Here is a 24,146-nt window from a genome sequence, read left to right on the forward strand (position 1 = left end):
GTCATTCGCGGCGGTCAACGCGCCACACTGTTGAATTTTGATGTTGTCAATCTTTTACATTATATTATCCTAAATTAACCTGACTCTCTAAATATCTCTCTTTCAAAATAAAAGAAAAGCATTTTATATTTATTTTAAAAAAAAAGAAATCCGTAGAGATTCGAACCCCAGCCAGTAGAGCTGAGAGAATTCAATCCAAACGATAGTTACTAGAGCACTACCCGTTATGCCACAATGTACACGAGTAATAAAAGGTGACAATAGTATAGTCTTATACGCGCTTCATATTACGTCATTCTAATCGTTACGTCATAAATTTGCATATTCATGACGTAATTTTGAGGAAACGAATCTAGTTTTAACCTTGCTATTAACCAGAGGGCCGGATAGCTCAGTTGGTAGAGCGTCGTGGAACACGATTATCGTGGGTTCAAACCCCATGCCGGTCGGTGGAAAAGAGTTAAAGCTATGCGAGCTTCTGTGTTTGGGGTTCACAGATTTAAACGTCCCCCTTTCCACCACACATTATGAGGCAATAACATCAAAGCATCTGATGTGTGGTACCCCCAAGGCTGTGAGAGAGCCTTACCGTGCTAGAGGCAAGGGAGCACACCATCATTTTTTTGGCTTCCCGCCTCTTTCCGATCTCGTAAATTTTATGTTTGGCGCCCTCAATTTTAAGAACACCTAAGTTATGTCAGAAAATTAGGAACAAATAAATAGAAATGTGTAAAGATGCCGATGCCTAGCCTGGCTAGTGTATTCTCTCTTTTTATTTAAATACATATGCATTATTGTAATAAATAATTTCACAATTTCTGTGTGAATTATTAACTTTGAACAAACAAACATTATTTCAAACCATGTACTACATTTTACTGTGTTTGATCATGAATAAATGAAATGAATTAAGTGAATAATTGATCATGAGAAATCAAAACAACTGATACAATGAATTAAATGATGAACAACAGCAGCCATCCAACCAACCCATTGATTGCTACTCCTATACAAATATTGTTCAGTTGGTATGCCGTGCGTTATTATGCAAATGAGTTGGTGCAGGACGGTGTAGTGGGGGAAGATGGTATTGTTATTCATTGCGGTCAACACGCCACACTGTTGAATGTTGATATTGTTGATTATTCAAATCTTGTAAGAAAAACTATTTCTCCGGGCGGGAACCTAGCAGATCCCCTCATTTAGTTTGAAAGAAATCTCGAAAAGAAATCCATCTGGAAAAGATCTACACACATGTTCTAGCTATTCCAAATCCATTATAAAAATAATACCATTTATAATGCAAATGGCGAATGTAAACAAAAACAGACGTTAAGGCGAAATCGCAAAATTATATTTGTTGACAAATGTTATGGACATTTTAATTCACGTTCATTCCCCTGATATAGTATAGTTTAAACTACACACTGTTCTAGGTATTCCAAATCCAGTATAAATTATAATACCATTTATAATGCGGCGATGTAGGCCTAGGCCTAAATGGCGAATGTTAAAAAAACAGACGTTAAGGCGAAATAGTAAAATTATATTTGTTGACAAATTTTATTGAAATTTTAATTCACGACTGCTTTAATCTCACTCTTCCCTGATTTAGTGTAGTCAAAACTACTATCACACATGTTCTAGCTATTCTAAATCCACTAAAAAATAATAATACCATTTATAATTTGCAATGTAAATGGCGAATGTTAAAAAAACAGACGTTAAGGCGAAATAGTAAAAAGAGCTGTCCCCAATTAAACGAGGGGTTCTACTATAATATAAATGTAGGCCTACACTATAATAGCTTATGAGAAGAAAAATTTACTAAACAAATGTTATAATGTAAAAGAAAAATACTAGTATCAGGTTTTTTTTTTTTAAATAACTTAGGCGCACTTTTAGTAAAAAAAATGTTGTAAATGTATAGTAGAACCATAGGCATCATATTTTGAAAAATAAAAAATGTCCAAATCATCTAAAATTCTATTAAATTACCCAATTTTTATACTAAAGATAAATAAATACATATAGAATTATTGTACCAAATTTGAACAAAATTGAAGTTGGTTAAGTATTTTTCCACGATGGTTTTTGAATGATGTTTTTACAGTTTTATTTTATCCAAATAATACTAAATTTCTATCACTAATAAAAATCTAACTTTTCGATATACTGTATTACAATTTTGGAATTAAATACTCTTTTATGAGTGGAACACACTTATACTATTAAATATTAAAATGTAATGTAATTATTAGTCATTAATTAGATATTACTTCACTTTTTTTCCCCGTTATTTGAAACCTACGCGAAATAATAAGAGAGGACGCTGTTTTACTGGTAATAGATATGGTTATTATGTGTTGTATTCTTCCGCTCGAGTATTATTTAACCCCACAGACTACATCGCCCAGATAAATAGCGAGATCCTAAATATTTTTGTATTCTTATATACTATAGGAAAGATGATTCCATTTTGCTAAAGGAACCTTTAGAAATACAATAGCTTTATTTATTTGCAGTTTATTCAACAAGAAACGGAAACTAAATATCTAAATAAAATAATAAAGTATAGACATAATGCATTAAATTAATAAGTACTTTTAGTACGAGAAAATGTATTATCAATGGGCAAAATGTGTAGCATTGATGCCATAAACAATAAATTGACGACTATCGGTAAATATGTAGGCTTAGCTCGTGGTTCAGTGTAGCGGAGGAAATTCACTTTAGCTGCGTATCCTTATTACCACAACGCGAGAGAAATTGGCCTAACTGGTAGGCCTAGGACTTGTAGTGTGGGGGCCTAGAAAGTCAAGCAGAGTGCCTCGGCCAACCTACGTTCCCTAGTAGGTAGAATGTTAATTTAGACCAGGCCATTTTTAAATAGGGCTGTATAGCGGAAATAGTTCTGGTGGTTCTACTTATATTTATTTGTATTAAATGATTTACCAAATCCTATACTTATACTACCTTAACAGAAACATTAGCAATAAACTAATAATTACTTCTACGGGAAAATATTTTATATCGACGGGGCAAAACATATCTGCATTCTTAAACAATAAGTTGACGAGTCTCAAAAAGTGTGGGCCTAGGCCTATTTAAGTGTTTTTTTGCACGAACCTCCTGCGGGGAAGTTTGATTTCGGCCTAGCCTAGGCCTAGCTGGCCTATCCGTTGTATTGTATTGTATAGCAATACACTTTTTATACTTAGCTAGGCCTAGGCCCCTAGCTAGTAGTTTTTTTTATTGGAATGTGGAAGGATGTCTTCGTATCAAATTAGCTCTGGATACAAATTGTTTTTTTAAGGTAAAGTGGTTGCAACAATAGAATAGGCCTAGGCCTAGTAGGCCTAGGCCTAATCATAATAATAGGCCTAGTATTAGCTCTAGGCCTACTCGGCCTATAGTCTATTATAGCTCTAGGCCTAGTTAGGCTAGCTAGGCCTATATGACAGATCTGTTTTCTTCTTCTTTCTTTTATGGGAATGGGTTAGGCCTAAGGCCTAGCTAGGCTAGTATTATTACTATAAAGGCTATATCGTTAGTCTAGTGTTTAATGTGTAGTAGGCCTTCGTATAGATTAGTTAAAACAATAACAGCGTTGTAAGACAATGAGTGTTATAGGCTACTTATTGATCATTTTGCATTTATTGACAAGTTATGTGTCTATTGTTATTTAATTTTATTATGACTTTTCAAAATGAAGAAATAAAAAATACTCAAAAAAAAAAAAGGATTTCATCGCCGATATGATCGTTTTATACATGCAGGTATTTTAGCAAAATTAAAACGCTACATTTTGACCATGGAAAAACCATCGTAGAGTATCGTGTGCGTGTTTTTTTAAAGCCTGGATTCCGGTTAGGCCTAAGGCCTAGCTAGGCTAGTATTATTACTATAAAGGCTATATCGTTAGTCTAGTATCAAGCTAGCCTAGGCCTAGGCCGAAGACCCTATATTCAATTAGGCCTAGCTTAGATATCAATTGGTTTTTCTGTTGACAGCTTTCATTCTAAAAACTAGGAAATGTAATTTTGGTTTAAGGTTTATTTTTTTTAGGCCCAGCAGGCTAGCCTACATGCTGGGACCTATCATCCTAGTATTGGCCTAGCCTATATACCAATACCTAATAAATACAGTACAATCTATCCGCATGTCCTATATTAAACACCAAACCAAAGACTATTCAGGGTTATATGTAACAAATACGATGTAAATAGCCGCTTTTTATAAATCAACTTCAGTTCCAAAAAGTCAATATTTATATAGTTAAAAACAAGGAATATTTAAATAACGCTAACTGTTACGCCGTACACATCTTTTGATCGATTCAATAAGCAATATTTTATAATTCGAGATCTGTGCTGACTTGTCTGTGTTCTTGGGTGATTCTTCAGACAAGACATAAAGTTGTTGGTCACTGTCTGTACGACCTAATAATTAATAATTAATTAAAAAATTAGTAGAATTGTTATTGTTTCTTCAGAAGAAAAAAATCTCAAAATGACCAACAGAAGACGACTGGATATGTGTTTTGAAGCATCACATATTAGAAGACAAGACCCAGATGGACATTTACTGTATTCTATTTGAAGGAAAAGGTAATCTTATAATAGGCTTACTAATATTTTATGCAGTGTAGTGAAATTCAGGCATCACTGCATCAGTGGAAAATTCAGAATGTTAACACCAGACCATGATTTACTGGCTAATTGTTAAAAAGTGATATATGCAGTAGTTATTTGAAAAAAACCATAAATCATTAATTAAAAATACTGTTGCAGCCAATGGCGCAATTGCAGATAATTCTTCTTTTTATAAAAAAAAGTGCAAAAAAGAATTATAAGGCTTCCATTTCAGCAGGGCTTGATTTTTGTTTTTTTTGTGACTAGCCCACTGGGCAAGATAACTTAACTTAATTATATTAAGCCTATAGTTTAAGTAAATGCTAAATTAAATTATAAATAAACAACTATAAAATAAAATTATTTTTAATTTACACTAAAATATGTTTTAATGTTAATAATAAATTAAGTACAAAGTACTGTAAAATATTTCATCCCAATTGTTAATTAACTTAATCAACGGGTAAGTATAATGTTCCCTTAGGTTGCTTTCTTGGATATTGGAGAAGTTACTGTAGAAGGTCCAGCGGTTGTATACATTTCATAATGGCTTCAGTCCTGCTATCGGGATGTTTGGTACTTCAGGACTAACAATTCAGGATAATGTAATTCACCACACAGTTGGAGCAGGTAAGCAATGCCAAAATACTTCTCTTTCCCTTATATAGTAACTTACATTTTAGATTAATCTGCTGTTCTGTCTTTCCTGGTACATATCAAGACCGCTACAATGCTGAGGATATATCGTGGCCAGCAGGTATTGAAATTGAGAGCTCCAGAGATGTCATCCTACAAGACAACACTGTGGTAGGCTCTGAGATGGTGCTGTACCATGTCAGTGGGGAGATTGTGACGTTGAAAGTCAATGGAGCAACAACGAAGGCCATACTTCTTTGCACGGTGTTCATGACGAGGGATGGTCAGAAAGACTGCACACAGATTGCCAATTTCTTCATCTGGAAGAATTGGGATTATGGAGTCTTTTTCCAAATTTCGAGTTCCGTTGTAAATGACTGATCTTGTTCTTGCTGACAACAACATCGGGGTGATGCCATTTGTCATTGAGCCATCTTCTCTTAGTCATGAAGCTGTTGATAAGTATGTGTGAGAATGGACGTTTATAATTGGTACAAGCCTGTTCTTTGATTGCGATGAGTTACAGGTAGGTTCAGTAAGATTTAACATTAAATAGCATGTTACAAACCGAATACTGTATATATTATGTAATTATGATGAATTAGATTAGATAATGTATAAATGTAAAAATCATAATGAATGAAACAATGTTAATGACGACGAAATAAAAGTGGGAAACCAAAAAAAAAAAAATAGAAAAGATATAAACAGTTTCAATAAATATGAACATTTTTATTATTCATTTTAAAAGATGTTTTTTTTTTTTTTCTGTATTTCAATTTTTATTATATTTTCATTTTGGGGAATTATAGGATTATAGAATTCCAAACATGATGGTTACAGACATCAATGGTAGTAAAATCTTTTATCTAATCTGCTCTTTTCATTAAGGTATCATTGGTACAGAAGACTGCATATGGCATGAATCTTGGCAGGCTTTTGAATGCTATGACTACGATTACGCTATGTTGATTATTGAAAGTCTTGATCCTGACACAAGAATTACGACGTCTTCACCAATCGTCATTGTGTCTAACGGTTATGTTGATTTGATCAATGGACCACAAGATCACGGCTGGTGTCATGGGTACACATGTCAAGAGCGCATCAGCACATTTATGTCTATCGTTGCAATTGGAGAGACTTATGAGATGTATATGAGAGTTCAACGAATCCTCAAACGTTATGACTTCATTTCCTGAACACAGCTCCAGATCAGAAAATAGTTGTCGGCATCTGGTATGCCAATCCTCAACGCTTAGATGTGTACCATCAAGGTCACTATGTCATGCCAAATAACAGGCAGCTGGATGGAGATATGTTCATATGGGTTCCAGAAGATCCAAATAGACCAGACGATCAGTTCATGACTCCAGCGTTTATTTTGATCGCGATTGGCAGACTCTTTGGATACTTATACGTGGTAGTGACCCAATTGACATCATCACTACACCGGTTATAATGGTTGACGTTGGTGTGGCTTCTGTTGATGTTGATGACTTCTATGAAGAAGATCTTGTTAACAATCTTGCCAGTTTGGTATATATAATACAGTAAGTAAATAGCTTTCTTTAACCATATTAAAGTATCACATAATCTATCAAGATTTCTTCTTTTTTCAGTTTTATATGTTTAGAAATGAGTTGAATTTTATTTCATTGCCTATTCTTTTAATATCTAAACAATAATTAATATTTCTTCCTTACAGGCAATTCAACCCTAGAACATGATGAGTTAGTTAACCTTCAAGCAGAAATTGTTAATGCAGCACAAACCGGTACTTTGTACGAGAGTCTTGAAGTTGAGGTTATTAGCAATGGCCGATACTTCTCCCCCAGCCGAAGACCCAACAAGGGGTGTGAGAGCAACAAATACAACAGGAGGTCCAAGTACAGGCAATAAAACGTAAGTCACATTTAAGAAGTAATGAGTTGAAGTAGAGTTTTCTGTAGAGTTACTGTAGTAAAGAACTGGCTTGTATCGTCTTGTCCAAAGTCTTAAATTGTATTCTCATGTGTGGCTTGTAACGAACATAACCATAATGCCTATATCATTACAAAACAACATAACTAATTGGTTCACAGGTATTCTGAGAAGCAAGCTGAAGAAGAGGCATCTAGTGACCCAGGAGTAGAAATCATCTATCAATTCTCAAGCACAATGAGTATACGTTTACAACGGCTGATGCTATTTGAGATTCAACCTTGCATCTCTATATTGGATACCAGTGTAGATTTAACACAATTCTTTCTAAACTCCAATATAAGCTATCAAGCTGTGGTAATACACCATAGGTTTGATACAAATATTCTACGAAAAAAAAGGAATTATTCAATGATTTTTACAGGGTGAAATTGTGCAAAATCTGGGACATTCTTCACATCCATGGAAAATGCCCAGGAGTATCTGATGCAGAGCTCGTCAGCAACAACACTGTAGATATAATCCATGGCTGGGCCAACTTCACTGATCTTGCCATTAATCTGTCAGGAAGTGGTTACTTCTTTAAATTCAGCATTGTTTATTCCAACTCATCCACGCTAGAAGGTATCAACTCAACAGAGTTTTCTGTCATTGAGGGTGTTTTCCACATATCAATCGCAGATCAACACTAAAAGTTGTTGAGAAATTTGATGTTCAGTTTAATCTAATTGAAGATTTTACAATGGATATTGCAGAACATCTGGATTCCAAGGTTGGTGATTTTTTAATTAATTATAAGTCATTTTCAAATTGTCAATGCAGTTTTTCTCTCTAATTAACCATCCATCTTCTATTTAATACTGCATTATAATTCTAAAATCACCATCAATTGTAGACTAGTGTATCCAATCTAAGAGCAACTTCTTTTTGAAGACTACAGTCCATTTCAAATTTTCAATGCAGGTCTCCCTCTATTTAACCCACTACCTTCTATTAATACTTCCCCCTACTTCCCCCAATTTTAAAAGCATCTTCAATTGTAGACTATCGTATCCACTCTAAGAGCAACAAACGTTACTGTTACCATGAATAGGTATAATAAGTTCAATTTATCCACGGAGGCCCAGATCAACACAGGGTTGCTCTTCCCAGCTTCTCGAACTTCACTAAATTCTTATTGGATGCTACACACACAGATCCTCTCAATTTAAGATGCAGGCGAGCATGTTCATACATGCATACATACTGTACATTAATTAAACAAATATCCAGTCAAATGTGTGTACAACAGGGTCATTGTTTAGAAATTGAGCAACGCATTGCTTTTTCAACCTTTGACATCCATTGACAGTTTTCATTTGAGCACCCACAGCGCCTTAAACTTCTCACTAAAGCTTTTCTGGTAGCTACTTAAAATCTATCCGTTTTAAAAGCAGGTATTTTGAGTCTCTAAGATGAGGAGTGCCATAATCTGTCTTCATATACAAAATGAAGTTTGTAATTGTTAAATATACAGTATATGTTGACATAGTGTGGACACCTTCTTCATCTAGACTCCGATATCCCAGCTCAAAGAGCTCTATGCGAGGAAACACAATGAGAAAAGTTAAGAGACTAAGGGGACGACCCAAAATCACATCAAAATTATAGAAAATGAAAAAACAAAAATAAACAAGTCTATGCACACTTTGGACAATAATCGCTCTGATTGGGGAAGTCTTGTTAAGTGCCCTATGTCGCAAGATGTTCAGCGTTCGTGATAGTGATATGTTTGCGGTACAGAACGATCACAGCATGTTGATTGAAATGTGGAGAAAAACGCAACCGTTCTTTTCATATTGATTTCATCATGCAACAATATGTCAAATAATTTGCACCTACCGTGTATACGTTTATGTACTGTATGTAAGTTTTTTTTTAATATTGTGAGTTATATTAAATATTTGTGTTTCTTTGTAGAGCACAATTTTCTAAAATAGAGAAAATGGCACTGCCTGAGAAGGTACCTTAAGTTAAAATGTCAGACTATGCGAATGAATCTAAGGAAGAAGAGTGCTAGCAGTGGATCTAATCAACTATTGTAAGTATTAAGCCTAAGAAATAAATATTTAGAATATTTATTCTTTGTGTTGAAGTATACAGTGCCAGTAACTACTGTTTATGTGTACACTAAACTGTTTGCCAGTCCAAACTTCTAGCATTCTCTTTATTTGCCTTCTTTCCTTCTTTGGAAACTTAAGATTATATAATCGTTGGGAAAACTAACATTATCAGCTCTATCACTCATTATTTCTGGTCATTAATGGTGATGATTTTTATATTTTTAATTAATAAACAATTTATTGAATCATGGCAATGATTGTTATTAGATTGAGAGAAAATAATTATAAATAGACCACCATGGTTCCTTAGGCAGGATGCTTTACTCTCATTGCCTTATTCTTTGGATGAGATGTAAAGCCGTTGGTCCTGTGTACTTAACAGTGCACATTAAAGAACGTGGTACACTGTTTGAAAAAAGTAGGGGATTGTCTCCCGGTGTGCTGATCTGGTAGGCGCTGCACTGCTGGCTGTCGAGGGTCCGTGGAGGGCCTAATCCGAATTTCCTCAGTTTCCAGTAAAGCTTGAGGACCAGAATAATACATTATAATAATACAGGTTGTGTTAAAATACTTCTATAAAGGAACATTCTTACATTGGAAAGTGTTAGTTCTGTAATTGTAACTTTTTTTCCCCTGAGGTTTTTGTCTGGCATTTATTCATTCGATAGTGACACTTATTTATTTGTTTCAGATTTTTATGAGCCACATTATTCAGTTGCTTTCTTGGATATTGGAGAAGTTACTGTAGAAAGTCCATCGTTTGTACGTGAATATACATTTCATAATGGCTTCAGTCCTGCTATCGGGATGCAATTCAGGATAATGTAATTCACCACACAGTTGGAGCAGGTAAGCAATACCAAAATACTTCTCTTTTTTTTATATAATAACTTACATTTTAGATTTTAGACAACAACATCGGGGTGATGCCATTTGTCATTGGGCCATCTTCTCTTAGTCATGAAGCTGTTGATAAGTATGTGTGAGAATGTAGTCATCGTTTATAATTGGTACAAGCCTGTTCTTTGATTGCGATGAGTTACAGGTAGGTTCAGTAAGAATATAAACATTTGTAGCATGTTACAAACCGAATACTGTAATTAAGCAATTATGATGAATTAGATTAGATAATGTATAAATGTAAAAATCATAATGAATGGAACAATGTTAATGACGATGAAATAAAAGTGGGAAACCCAAAAAAGACACAAAAAAAAGATATAAACATTTTCAATAAATATGAACATTTTTATTATTCATTTTAAAAGATTTTATTTCTGTTTTTCAAATGTTATTATTTTGTCAGTTTGGGGAACTATATTTTGCATTCTGTCAAATAAAATCAATGTATAGATATTATATATGCATACCTGACTTTCATAAGGAAATTTGTCAAAGGACTTTCTTACTCTTCTACCTTCTTTTTCTTAACGTGTACTGATAATGCCATTCCATTGTGTAATCAGTCACATAATTTATAAATTCTGATTAAAATATTACATTTTCCCATTAACATTTTCATGTAAATATTTCAGAATCAACCGGAGAATGCAGGTCAAAATGCAAAACAGTGTGCACCTTGTGGTCCAGACAATGGAAATGCTGGATACGTGAGGGCAAATTTCATGTCTGGTGATAATGGTGCTCCATTTTTTCCATTTCATGGTATACATAATTACCCAGCTATTGCTGGAAGCACAAGATTGCAAGGTATGTAAAAGCATGACATAATCTGGTCCATACTTGGACAAACCTAGTCCTTACTTGGACAAACCAGTTGAGTTCTATTGCAGGAAACGCATACTCATACTGTTTACACGTGAAGCTGAATGCTTATTTGGATATTACATAAAATTGCCATTGTATCCAAGTTATCGCCACTGTAATGTTGAGGTTGTCCCTTAGTACTGTTTTATCATAAAATATGTCTTTAATGTCGGAATACATTTTTGGTGAAACTTACCAAATGAATATATTTCAACATACTTATTCATTTACAAATAAAGGTATTTTGCTCTTTCTTATCAATAGATGTCACATTCGCTCATTTTGATAGTGCGTGTAAGAAAGATCATTACGCTACTATGACCAATCCATCAAATGATGATGGTATCCACCCAATGTCCGCTGTAGGTACTGTACAAAGAAGGTAACAGTCAGAGACAAGAACAGGGTTTACATACATATACCTAATTTAGGGTAAGTACTAATAGTATTTATCCTATATATCTACGGACCACTTGCATTTATCCAAGTTACGTAAATGTAAATCATTGTGTATCCTTACTTGCTAGTTGCATTATTTTCATCAACCTAGTACACTTACCTACAATACTTTTTGTAATGTACCGATTTACAATACAAATAAGTGAGAGAGAGACAAGTTCTGTTATAGTTGAAAGCTAGCACTGAAGTGTTTATTCTTTATTCTACATCTACTATATATAATAACAATATCGGTAATGGGTAATTAATCTGTCAAGGTGGAATGTTTAGTGGTCTCAGCAGAGGGGTCTACTTTAGCCATTAGTGACCATTAAGTAGCCAGGGTTATATAGAAGTGGGTTAACATAATATATATGGTAACAGGTGAAGGAAGTATAAATAATTGGTAGCAAGTAATATTAATCAAGTTCAATACATTACATTCCCTCCCTTCTATTATAAACAATTCTAAGCTATTTATTTATAATTGAATCAAAGCAGCACTGTACTAAGTTATGGTTTAATAACACTTTAAATGTATATGGTATAATGCACTGTATAAAGTAAAATATAAGATCAACATTTTAAATTGTCCAGTAATAATGTCCATAAAAGTTTCTATATTTCAGTTATTAAAAATGTCCGTATCTTTCCGGCGGTTTTCTATCGCGAGTAAGGTATACTCTTCGCTGAGCAGTAATAGACTGTGCTTCGACAGTCGATTGTGATGTTTCCACTGTTCAGATTTGGATTAATGAGCATTGGAGGTAATTGTGGAGGATCATCTTTGTTTGTAAGCTGTTTATCCTGAGTTTGAACAGGCCTATCAGAACGCTTCCTGATATGGTCGGCATGACGACGACAAACTCGTCCATCTTCTAGTTTTATCTTGAATGAGATGCGACCGGATTTTAATATTATTGTTCCGGGTAACCATTTCAGATTTTGTCCTCTAAAGTTCTTTATATACACCTACTCTCCTTCTACAAAAGTGCGTTCTTTGCATGACGATCATGGGCTAATTTCTGTTTTTCAAGTTGAGTGATAACACGATCTGCTTGATAAGGGTGTAAAAGATCAATTTTCGGCCATTCAGTAATTCTGCTGGTGTTTTGCCAGTTGTGCTATGAGGTGTATTTCTATATTTAAATAGGAATCTTGAATTGTTTTTTTTTTTAACTTTATTTGGTAATCAAGGTTAAAAAACAATAAAATATAATACATAGAAAATAGAAAAACAATTGCACGGATAAAACAGGCCTTGATTACAAGGAATGCCAAGAAAAGTTAAAAACTTATTTCCACTTGGGTCCTAAAAACAAGAAACTGATAACAAGAACATACAAATTACAACATAAGAATCTTGCGACTTTTGTTTCGATATATCCATCTTTCATACGTTTCATTGTTTCTTTAAATGTGCGTACAGCACGTTCCGCAAGACCATTCGATGATGGGTGATATGGGGCTGTTAAAGAATGTCTTATTCCATTTCGCTTTACGAACGTATGAAATTCATCACTGGTGAAACATGTTCCATTGTCGGATACTATTTTATCTGGCAATCCATGCGATGCAAATATAAGCCTGAGCTTATCCACTGTGGTATTTGTCGTTGAGGAATTTACCGGAATTACCTCAAGCCATTTTGAGTATGCATCGTATTAAAAACATTTTTCCAATAAATGGTCCAGCATAGTCGATATGTAATCATGACCATGGTCTATTTGGCCAATTCCATGGGTGCAATGGTGCTTTAGGTGGTAAAGTTTGATTGGATTGGCATGTATCGCACTGCTTTGATATGTCTTTGTCCATATTAGGCCACCATAACGAATCCCTAACAAAACTTTTCATTCTGACAATTCCAGTATGACCGTCATGTAGTGCTTGTAGCAACTGTTTTCTACCAGGCTGTGGAACAAAAATTCTATTTCCCCACAAAATACATCCATCTTGTGTAGAGAGTTCTCTTTGTCAGATCCATCCAATATGGTTGCAAGTTTTCAATTTTTGGATTAGTATTGGGCCAACCCTTTTCAATGTAGTAAAGAACTCGAGAAAGTGTTGGATCTTTAACCGTCCAACCTTTAATATCTGTTGTGGAAACTGGAGATTGGTTCATTGGCTCCATCAATAGAACAGTTTCGGCAGGTTGTGGAATTGATTCTGGTTTTCCTGGCAATGGTAATCTGCTTAAGGCATCCGCATTGGCATGGGACTTTTTCAGTTTGAATCTTAATGTATATTTGTATGTACCTAATTTCAGTGCCCAACGTTGGATTCTAGCTGATGCTTGGCTAGGCACAAGTCTGTCCTCATTAATAAGACCCAGCAGTGGCTTATGGTCTGTTACCAATGTGAAATGTCTACCATAAATGTAAGACTGAAATCGCGTTACTCCGAAAACGCATGCCAAACCTTCTTTCTCAATTTGCGAATACTTTTTTTCCGCTTCTGCAAGTGTTCTAGATGCAAATGCGATTGGTCTTTCTGTACCGTCACTTTGTCGATGTGCTAACACAGCCCCAATTCCATATTGAGATGCATCACACGATAATATTATTTCCTTTTTTGGATCATAATGTGCAAGTACTCTGCAGGAAAGTAGCAATTCCTTTGATTTATCAAAAGTAGATTGTTCTAAATTTGTCCAGTTCCAAGCTTTATCCTTACGAAGTAAGGCATATAACAGAGCAATTAAGTGTGTTGGATAAGTTTGGTAAAAACTTCATAATAAGATAATATAATCCCAAATAAGCTCTCAGTTCTGTCAAGTTTTGAGACGCTGGAGCATCTTTAATTGCTCTCACTTTGGCGTTTGTGGGATGCAATCCCTCTTTGTCGATCAGGTGTCCCAAATAACCAACAGATTTAACCATAAAAACACACTTACTCTTTTTTAGACGAAGTCCAGCATCTGCCAGTCGCTTTAGAACGGTTTCAAGAGTTTCGAAATGCTCAAAGTCATTTTTTCCTGTAATTAATATATCGTCCAGGTATACTGTAACACCTTTAATTCCTTGTAATAGTCCTTCCATGACACGCTGGAAAATCGCTGGTGCTGAAGAGACTCCAAACGGCAACCGTGTATATTGTAAAGTCCCTTTTGAGTGTTGATTACAACATATTTTCGAGAATCTTTATCCAAGAGTAATTGTTGGTACGCTTGTGACATGTCCAATTTAGTAACTTTTTCTTCGGGGCAAAGGATACTGATCAACTTTGGCTGCTTTATTTACAGTAATTTTGTAGTCACCACAGATCCTAATGGTAGATTTATCTGCCTTAAGTACCGGAACTATTGGTGCAGCCCAGTCTGAAAACTGTATAGGTTCAATAATGCCTTCTCGTTGTAAGCGATCAAGTTCGTCATCTACTTTCTGTCGCAAAGCATACGGAACATTTCTGGCTTTGCAAAATTTTGGCATTGTCTCTTTATCAACATACCTTTTTGCTTCAGTACCCTTAAGGGTACCTAGTTCATCTTTAAATATTTCTTGGTATTTACCAAGCAGTGAACTTAAATCTAATTGGTTTATTACCTTGATTTGTTGCCAGTCCAACTTTATAAACTGAAGCCAGTCTCGACCAATTAGGGTAGGTCCATCTGTTCGCACAATCGTTAACGGTAATATTGTAGTAGTACTCTGGTATGTAACTTCAGCATTAATTTTACCCAAAACATCCATTATTTGTCCAGTGTACGTACGTAGCTTAACTGACGATGGTTCAAGTTTTCTTTCAGGCCATAATTGCCTAAATTTCGTCTGCGACATTATTGATACCGCGAGGCTCCTGTGTCAATTTCCATTTCAGTATCCAAACCATCTAACAGTATCTTAACTTTCATAGGTGGAGGACTAGACGTGGTCTTTATTCCAAATAATTCTTCATACATTCTGTAGCTATGTTGCTTGGTTCATCGCTTGGCTCATCTGCCACAACATTTTTAACTGTTCGGGGCTTCCCCTTCTTTTTGCTAAGACAAACAGATTGAATGTGTCCTACCTTGTTACAATAATGGCAAGTTGTTTGCTTAAAATAACATTTGTCTGGCAAATGGTTATTCTTTCCACAGCGACTTCTTTTTGTAAGCAATTTTGTTTACATTTTCAACTGCAGCTGCGCCAGATCTCTTACATTTCTTGTTGCAGTTTCGATGCTAGTTGCAATTTCAACAGCTTTTTCCAGTGTCAGTGCTTTTTCTGCCAAAAGACCAAATTCCGTGATTACGGACGCCAAAAACTAGACGATCTCGTAACATTGTATTGAGCGAGGCTCCAAAGTTACAGAATTCTGCCATCGATCGAAGCGATGCCATAAATTCAGGCACTGTTTCATTATCACGTCGAAAGCGTGAGTTGAATTTGTATCGCTGTACAATTTCACTAGGCACTGGACTATGATGCCCATTCATAGCTGTTACCAGCTCATCGAATGTTTTATCCTTGGGTTTTTCTGGTGTAACCAAATTTCGTAAAAGCTTATAAGATGATGGGCCAATAACTGTTAACAGTGTTGCTTGTTTCTTCTCCTCTGTAGTAATTTCTTTTGCCTTGAAATACAAGTTACTTACTTACTTATTTGTTTTCATAGCTATCCCCAATATTGGGGACATTTCGCCGTCATTGACATTATGTTGACATAGCACAACTTTTCTTAATTTTATGAGAGACGTTAATTTTGATGAGAAGGTCATGGAACACTAATTAATTTTAAAAACAACTAAAAACCTGGGACCTGTAACCCTGACGGGTACTCTCCCTCCGGGTCAAAGGGATCCCGAAACTCATCGGTGGGCAGGGGCGCTCATCTCCCTGTTCAGGACTATTCCTGATGATTACCCAACCTATTTACATTTAAAATTAAAATTAAACATCAAGACATAACTTAATCAACTTAATGGCTACTGGACATAGTAGTTATTGTCTTCTATAAAAGATGCTGGAAGCACTTCCTTATATAGTCTTCTCGGTCTAGTTGACTAGCATTTATAGTTCTCTGAAGTATACTTGGGCTCGGTCTTCCTATCAATTTACTTTTTTGGTCATAAAATGTAAGATCTTCGCAGGGATCATAGTTCTGTCTCCGAATACAGTGTGAAATCCAGTTAGATTGCTGTAGTTGGTAGAATATCGTGTTGGTTATTGCGTAGAGCCTCTGGTTATTGACAACGTACCGCCAATCAGTTTCCTGTTGTTCTTCTTCTTCCTCAGACTCTAGTCTAAAGTCTAAACGCTCAACAAACTGTGACCAATCTTCCCTTCCTTCAATAAATTCTTCAATTTTGCCAATAAGGGCCATTCTCGTCGCCACTGTAGTGTAATGTACCGATTTACAATACAAATAAGTGAGAGAGAGACAAGTTCTGTTATAGTTGAAAGCTAGCACTGAAGTGTTTATTCTTTATTCTACATTTACTATATATTATAATAACAATATCGGTAATGGGTAATTAATCTGTCAAGGTGGAATGTTTAGTGGTCTAAGCAGAGGGTCTACTTTAGCCATTAGTGACCATTAAGTAGCCAGGGTTATATAGAAGTGGGTTAACATAATATATATGGTAACAGGTGAAGGAAGTTTAAATAATTGGTAGCAAGTAATATTATTCAAGTTCAATACATTACACTTTTCATTTAATCTTAACAGTAAAGTTAATCTTTCTGATTGCGTGGAGATGGATTGTGATGCATTTAAGAAAGCAATGATCAGAGATGAAGATGGTGGAATTCTAGGAGGATCACGGCCTGGTTATGTTATTCCTGATTCTCCATACGAGTGGGATAGAGATCCGAAACGTGGACTTAAAATTCCTTATGATGAAAAATGTCCACATAAAGGTTGGTTGTCTGCTTTAATGTTGAATTTTAGCTTTTGTAAACTGTGATTCTTCCCTAAATCTTCCTCCTATTAAAGTTGCACTCTTGAAACAAGACCAGTCCATTCACCGAGACTGGGCACGCAATTTTATTGTGGCATCCCTTTTTTGAGGAGTAGGAGAATCACTGTGTTGTAGCTGTGATCTTTTATATAATCTGCTCTTTTCATTAAGGTATCATTGGTACAGAAGTCTGCATATGGCATGAATCTTGGCAGGCTTTTGAATGCTATGACTATGATTACGCTATGTTGATTATTGAAAGTCTTGATCCTGACACAGAATTACGACGTCTTCACCAATCGTCATTGGGTCTAACGGTTATGTTGATTTGATCAATGGACCACAAGATCACGGCTGGTGTCATGGGTACACATGTCAAGAGCGCATCAGCACATTTATGTCTATCGTTGCAATTGGAGAGACTTATGAGATGTATATGAGAGTTCAACGAATCCTCAAACGCTATGACTTCATTTCCTGAACACAGCTCCAGATCAGAAAATAGTTGTCGGCATCTGGTATGCCAATCCTCAACGCTTAGATGTGTACCATCAAGGTCACTATGTCATGTCAAATAACGGGCAGCTGGATGGAGATATGTTCATATACAATACAATACAATACAATACAAATCTTTCTTTATTCTGGAATAGCTCTTTCAATACACAAGTACTGGTCTCCCAAGAGGTCCAAATTTGGAAAAAAAATACAAGAAAAATAAAAGTAAAAGCTATATTAAAACTATGTACAATAGAAGTTATACAAGATGTTTAAATTCAACTTGACTAAGTGTCTCATAATTTTTACGGATATGTACAGGAAGATTATTCCATAAGGTTGATGCTCTATAATTAAACATTCTCTTTCCATAAATATTGTTCCATGCTGGAACATTTAGAGTTTTTGTTGATTGACTTCTTGTATTTTTTGTGTGAAAAGTGTCCATAAATTTGAATAGATTTGTTAAATAAGATGGTGCTAAACCCTGTAGGCATTTAAATAGCATAATTAATAAATCATTTTCCCATCTGTCATGGACACTCTTCCATTTTAGTGAGGACATCAATTCTGTTATAGGGGTGTACATATCAGCATAAAGAATGATTCTAGCTACTCTATTTTGAAGTACTTGAAGACGATTAACAAGTTCTAAGTTACAATTTGACCAAACATTACTACAGTAATCAAAACAAGGTAATACTATTGCATTAGCAAGTAGTCTTAAAGCAAAATTTGGAATATAATATCTTAATCTACGAATAATACCGATACGTTGTGATACTCTAGAAGCTACTTGTTCAACATGCTGTTTCCATGACATAAGTGAATCAAATGTAAGTCCAAGATACTTAAAATTGTCAACTCTTTCGACATCATTGCCATTAATAGAAAGAGAAATATGGGTTCCAGAAGATCCAAACGATCAGTTCATACCAACTCCTGACTCCAGCATTTATGGCGAGAACTATTTTGATCGCGATTGGCAGACTCTTTGGATACTTATACGTGGTAGTGACCCAATTGACATCATCACTACACCGGTTATAATGGTTGACTTTGGTGTGGCTCCTGTTGATGTTGATGACTTCTATGAAGAAGATCTTGTTAACAATCTTGCCAGTTTGGTATATATAATAAGTAAATAGCTTTCTTTAACCATATTAAAGTATCACATAATCTATCCAGATTTCTTCTTTTTTCAGTTTCATATGTTTAGAAATGAGTTGAATTTTATTTAATTACCTATTCTTTTAATATCTAAACAATAATTAATTTTTTTTCCTTACAGGCAATTCAACCCTTCAAGCAGAAATTGTTAATGCAGCACAAACCGGTACTTTGTACGAGAGTCTTGAAGTTGAGGTTATTAGCAATGACCGATCCCTCTCCCCCAGCTGAAGACCCAACAAGGGGTGTGAGAGCAACAAATACAAGCAATGAAACGTAAGTCACATTTTAAGAAGTAATGAGTTGAAGTAGAGTTTTCTGTAGAGTTACTGTAGTGCATGGCTTGTATCGTCTTGTCCAAAGTCTTAAATTGTATTCTCATGTGTGGCGTGCAACAAACATAACCATAATGCCTATATCATTACAAACCAACATAACTAATTGGTTCACAGGTATTCTGAGAAGCAAGCTGAAGAAGAGGCATCTAGTGACCAAGGAGTAGAAATCATCTATCAATTCCAAAGCACAATGAGTATACGTTTACGGCTGATGCTATGGAGAACCATCCATTTGAGGTTCAGCCTTGTATCTCTATATTAGATACCAGTGTAGGTTTTAACACAATTCTTTCTAAACTCCAATATACTGTAGGCTATCAAGCTTTGGTAATACACCATAGGTTTGATACAAATATTCTACGAAAAAAAGGAATTATTCAATGATTTTTTTATTTTTTCAGGCTGAAATTGTGCAAAATCTGGGACATTCTTCACATCCATGGAAAATGCCCAGGAGTATCTGATGCAGAGCTCGTCAGCAACAACACTGTAGATATAATCCATGGCTGGGCCAACTTCACTGATCTTGCCATTAATCTGTCGGGAAGTGGTTACTTCTTTGAATTCAGCATTGTTTATTCCAACTCATCCACGCTAGAAGGTATCAACTCAACAGAGTTTTCTGTCATTGAGGGTGTTTTCCACATATCAATCGCAGATCAACAGTAAAAGTTTTGGAGAAATTTAAAGTTCAGTTTAATCTAATTGAAGATTTTACAACGGATATTGCAGAACATCTGGATTCCAAGGTTGGTGATTTTTTAATTAATTATAAGTCATTTTCAAATTGTCAATGCAGTTCTCTCTCTAATTAACCATCCATCTTCTATTTAATACTGCATTAAAATTCAAAAATCACCATCAATTGTAGACTAGTGACGTATCCAATCTAAGAGCAACTTCTTTTTGAAGACTACAGTCCATTTCAAATTTTCAATGCAGGTCTCCCTCTATTTAACCCACTACCTTCTATTAATACTTCCCCCTACCCCAATTTTAAAAGCATCTTCAATTGTAGACTATCGTATCCACTCTAAGAGCAACTTATGTTGAAGACTAGCCAAAAGTACCTACAAGTCACTCCCATAAAAATCCAATTACAGACTACTTTCAAATTTGATTTCATCGGCTGTATAAATCACCTCAAATTAAAGACAACCTCCAGAACAATTGGATAAATATTGGTCAAACATTGGTCAAACAAGGATAAATATAATATTCTAGGCTTTTCCTTAGGCTTTTTGTCTGGCACTTACTTGTTTTGGGTTCAGGCAGTCTTTAATTTCAGTATTTTGCAACTTAATAACAAGTTGTGTTAAAACACTTCTATAAGGGAACATATTAAGTGGATTGTTTTTAATAACAGATAATGATCACAAATCACAGGAGATCAGGAAAGTGCTAGATATGCACAAGCATGTGATGCGGTATATGCCCAAAATAAAAAGCAGGCAGCAGAGACTTCGAGGCCACAAGAACAGCCAATAGCCAAGGACATATCAACCTTGAAGAATTATAATGCAATTGCTGTAGTTGCGGGTGAAAACGTTTTAAACACGGCACATCTTTTTAAAAAAAAAATAGGCATTGTTGCTGGTACAATGCAAACTTCACTCTCACAAAGCATAAACACCTTAAAAACCAGAATCTCGCCAAAACCTAGATTATCTCAAAATATTTCCTGCCCTTTATATAGTCCGTACAGCTTATTACCCACACAGTACATATCTTTTACTTACCTGTTCTGCCAGTAGGTAATTGAAAAATCAGCAAATTTTGTCAAATTAAAAAGTGGCAACACTTGTACAGGTAAGAAGAATAAGAAAACTTAATTTTTTTTAATTAATTATTTTATTGTGTTTTTCTATAGGAGATAACCCAGAAGCCTAGAAGTAGAAATGAATACTTTTACAGGTAAGCTTTAATATAGTTTATAAACAAAGTATGTAAAATGAGAATACTTTTTTTGCTAATAGAAGAAACAATTCCAGAGTGCCATAAAATCAAGACCATATATTTGTTGGTTCTAAACATGGAAAAAAATTTTATGGTAGATCTTAAGTTCTTCAATGCAATCAGTGCAATCAAAGTACTTAATGTACAGATAGATATTAGGAATATATTAAATTGTTAACTTTTCATTTATTATTGATCAGCAGATGAAACTTTTAAAGAAGAAGAAAACATCACAGGTAAGCTTATAAAACATTACTAATAAAAATCTATACCAGCTGGTGCTGAGGTGAGGTGAAATTAAGATTGACTCTTTCTATGAAGTTCTTTTTTAGTGTTAAAATTAATTAATCCATGTCCCATTTTCCATTCCAATCTGTCCCTGTGTCATAAGAAATGTTTAAGAGTTGTGCAACTGTAGATGCCGGAAATGGCACTTATCAGACACAAATTAGATTTTCGTAAACATTACATTCTTAACATTTTATTGTTGTTTATCAGCAGATGATGCTGATAGTTATGGACAACTAGAAATTGCCACAACATCAGGTAAGTCTACTACAATATTAGCAGCAAAACATTTGAAAACACAAATGTACAATGTATCAAGAACGAAAATGTATAAAATATTAATGTTATAAATTGTTTTTGTTTACTACTATAGGAGATGACCTATACAACCATGACGATCTCACAGGTAATTTAAAAAGGTTCGTTCTTCACATGCCAAAGAGCATTCAATTGGTTAAAGAGCAGTGCATATATATGATTAGACTGGGTTCCAGCCCGTAAATAGTAAAGATAAATAATTTGGCACATATGGTATGATAACCTACGTCATTCTTATCGGATGTTTGCGGGCATGCAAATCGATTTCTTCACATATTTCCCCAGTGCGTAAATCTGAGTATTATATTATACGTATAAAACGGCATATGTGCCAAAATTTACGGGCTGGAACCCAGTCTAATATAGGATGGATGTCTGAGGTTGTCATATGTACCTGTAGGCCTATACTTCTGTATTTAAGCATTTTAATTGGAATATTGTTGAACATTAAAGGGAAAGAGATCAATATAGTGTTATTTTTGAACAAGTACAGTAGTTATAAAATATGGGCCGGTTGTTGGTCGCAAATATTCAATTTCTCGATTCCAAGTGGATAGCTGTTATGTGACATCAAAATAGGACAAATTTAGGTCAAATACATCTGTAAGAGATGATAGAATAATTGCATTTTTGTTTTTCTCATTTTGCAGGCAAGAAAGAGGTAGCGAAATTGTTGACATCAAATCCTGGATTCTCAATTCAAAATTGGATAATTATAAGGATGAAAGTTAAGAATGAAAAAATGATGCTGATGAGTTTTTGATTTTAAAAGGTTTGAAAATAGATATAACATAACGTATGTTAAAGTTCTGATTGATATACTTGTTTTTAATAGTGTTACCATATCAATTTGTCAGGCTGTTGCACCTAAGGGCGCGTTTATACAACACGCTATTACACGCATATTCAACACGCCTACGAGAAGTGTGTTCTATAACATCGAAGAGATTCCGTGTAATGAGATTTTAATTGCAAAAAAGGCTACTTGGCTGAATCCTAACATTTTGTGGATTCCCGGTTGCTGTTATTATAAATAATAGTGTAATTTGATATTTGGGCTACAATAGTCTATAGATTATAGCATGGATTAATTAGTTTAAACTAATTGATATATGGTTATATACTACAAGTTGATCAATTTGGAAATGTTTGCAATATTAAAAGTGTAATTTGATATTTGGGCTACAATAGTCTATAGCATGTAAATCTTCTAATTGTAACCCTGGGTTATTATTTTTTGATTGTTTTTTAGGGTGGGTTACTATTAGAAGTGGGGGGGGGGGAAGGGGGATTACTATTGGAGTAGTGGGTTATTATTACTAATCTTAAATTAGGCACCTGAAAATAGTAAGGCACCTGAAAATAGTAACCCACCCCAACTTTTCCGGTCAGCAAATCATAGAAAAATAATAAAACAGTACGAATAAATAAATTTGTTTGAACTTTATTTTATAAACTCAAAAACACTCAGTCCTCCCGAGATCAACATGCATTATCTCCTTATTTTCAAAATATTGCTGCATAATAAACGACCAGTCTTAATGTCATTTTTTCAATAGTTTTTGTGACTCTAATAATAACCTCCCCCATGGGTTACTAGTAGTAGTAGTGGGTTATTATTATAGATTGACTTATAAGTTGGGTTACTACTAGAAGGGGGGTTACTATTAGAGTGTGGGTTACTATTAGAATTGACGGTACATGGTATAATACAAGCTGATCAATTTGGAAATGTTCACAATATTAAAGTGTAATTTATTAAGTTATTCAGTGATTAAATATTTCAAAGTATTTCAGCTAGAATGTCAATGTTTCTAATTTATTTTTTTTTTACATTATGATCATTTATTTATACATAAAAATCATCACATATAAGACAAGAACAATTGTCCTGTAATTGATCCTGCTGGAGATAGATTTCATACATGTTAAAAACGTCAAATGTTTAAAAAGAAATTACCGGTATGAATATGAAAATATGAAGCACAATTAGTGTAGTATGTTCCTTAATAAAATTCTTAAAATTAATACTGTAACAGACTGAAATTAGGAACTATCCAGTGTATGTTAGATTCAATAATTAATAGTATTCCTAACACAGTACATTACTGTAGCAGCTTTGAGCGAGTAGCCAGATTTCTAATTCTTACATGATTGTACAGTAGAACAAATCATCAATAAAATAATCCAA

At 34.6% G+C, this 24,146-nt stretch overlaps 2 protein-coding genes across 11 annotated transcripts; both read left to right on the forward strand.

The window, feature by feature from the left end:
* Nucleotides 1-7,057: 7,057 nt before the first annotated feature.
* LOC144837634 (uncharacterized) lies at nucleotides 7,058-7,661 on the forward strand. Its single transcript, XM_078692832.1, has 2 exons — nucleotides 7,058-7,175; nucleotides 7,355-7,661. Exons 1-2 carry the CDS (start codon nucleotides 7,087-7,089, stop codon nucleotides 7,620-7,622), a joined length of 357 nt encoding a protein of 118 aa, XP_078548958.1. The 5' UTR covers nucleotides 7,058-7,086; the 3' UTR covers nucleotides 7,623-7,661.
* Nucleotides 7,662-10,026: 2,365 nt separating this feature from the next.
* On the forward strand, nucleotides 10,027-23,187 carry LOC144837458 (uncharacterized). Of its 10 annotated transcripts, none has more exons than XR_013611499.1 (7): nucleotides 10,027-10,144; nucleotides 10,831-11,005; nucleotides 11,327-11,494; nucleotides 17,156-17,346; nucleotides 19,177-19,331; nucleotides 19,508-19,663; nucleotides 19,795-20,127. XR_013611499.1 is itself a non-coding variant. In XM_078692581.1 (7 exons), exons 3-7 carry the CDS (start codon nucleotides 21,292-21,294, stop codon nucleotides 22,685-22,687), a joined length of 228 nt encoding a protein of 75 aa, XP_078548707.1. In that variant the 5' UTR covers nucleotides 19,535-19,663; nucleotides 19,795-20,142; nucleotides 21,264-21,291; the 3' UTR covers nucleotides 22,688-23,187. The 10 variants fall into 10 exon arrangements, 6 of the variants coding, with proteins under 6 accessions (XP_078548707.1, XP_078548703.1, XP_078548708.1 ...); XM_078692581.1 differs by lacking the exons at nucleotides 10,027-10,144; nucleotides 10,831-11,005; nucleotides 11,327-11,494; nucleotides 17,156-17,346; nucleotides 19,177-19,331 and adding exons at nucleotides 21,264-21,307; nucleotides 21,550-21,585; nucleotides 21,848-21,895; nucleotides 22,011-22,056; nucleotides 22,606-23,187 and having other exon boundaries at nucleotides 19,535-19,663; nucleotides 19,795-20,142; XM_078692577.1 differs by lacking the exons at nucleotides 10,027-10,144; nucleotides 10,831-11,005; nucleotides 11,327-11,494; nucleotides 17,156-17,346; nucleotides 19,177-19,331 and adding exons at nucleotides 21,264-21,307; nucleotides 21,550-21,585; nucleotides 21,848-21,895; nucleotides 22,011-22,043; nucleotides 22,606-23,187 and having other exon boundaries at nucleotides 19,535-19,663; nucleotides 19,795-20,142.
* Nucleotides 23,188-24,146: the final 959 nt, after the last annotated feature.

Source organism: Antedon bifida, chromosome 3 (assembly GCF_963402885.1).
Source record: "Antedon bifida chromosome 3, ecAntBifi1.1, whole genome shotgun sequence".
Lineage (NCBI taxonomy): Eukaryota > Metazoa > Echinodermata > Crinoidea > Comatulida > Antedonidae > Antedon > Antedon bifida.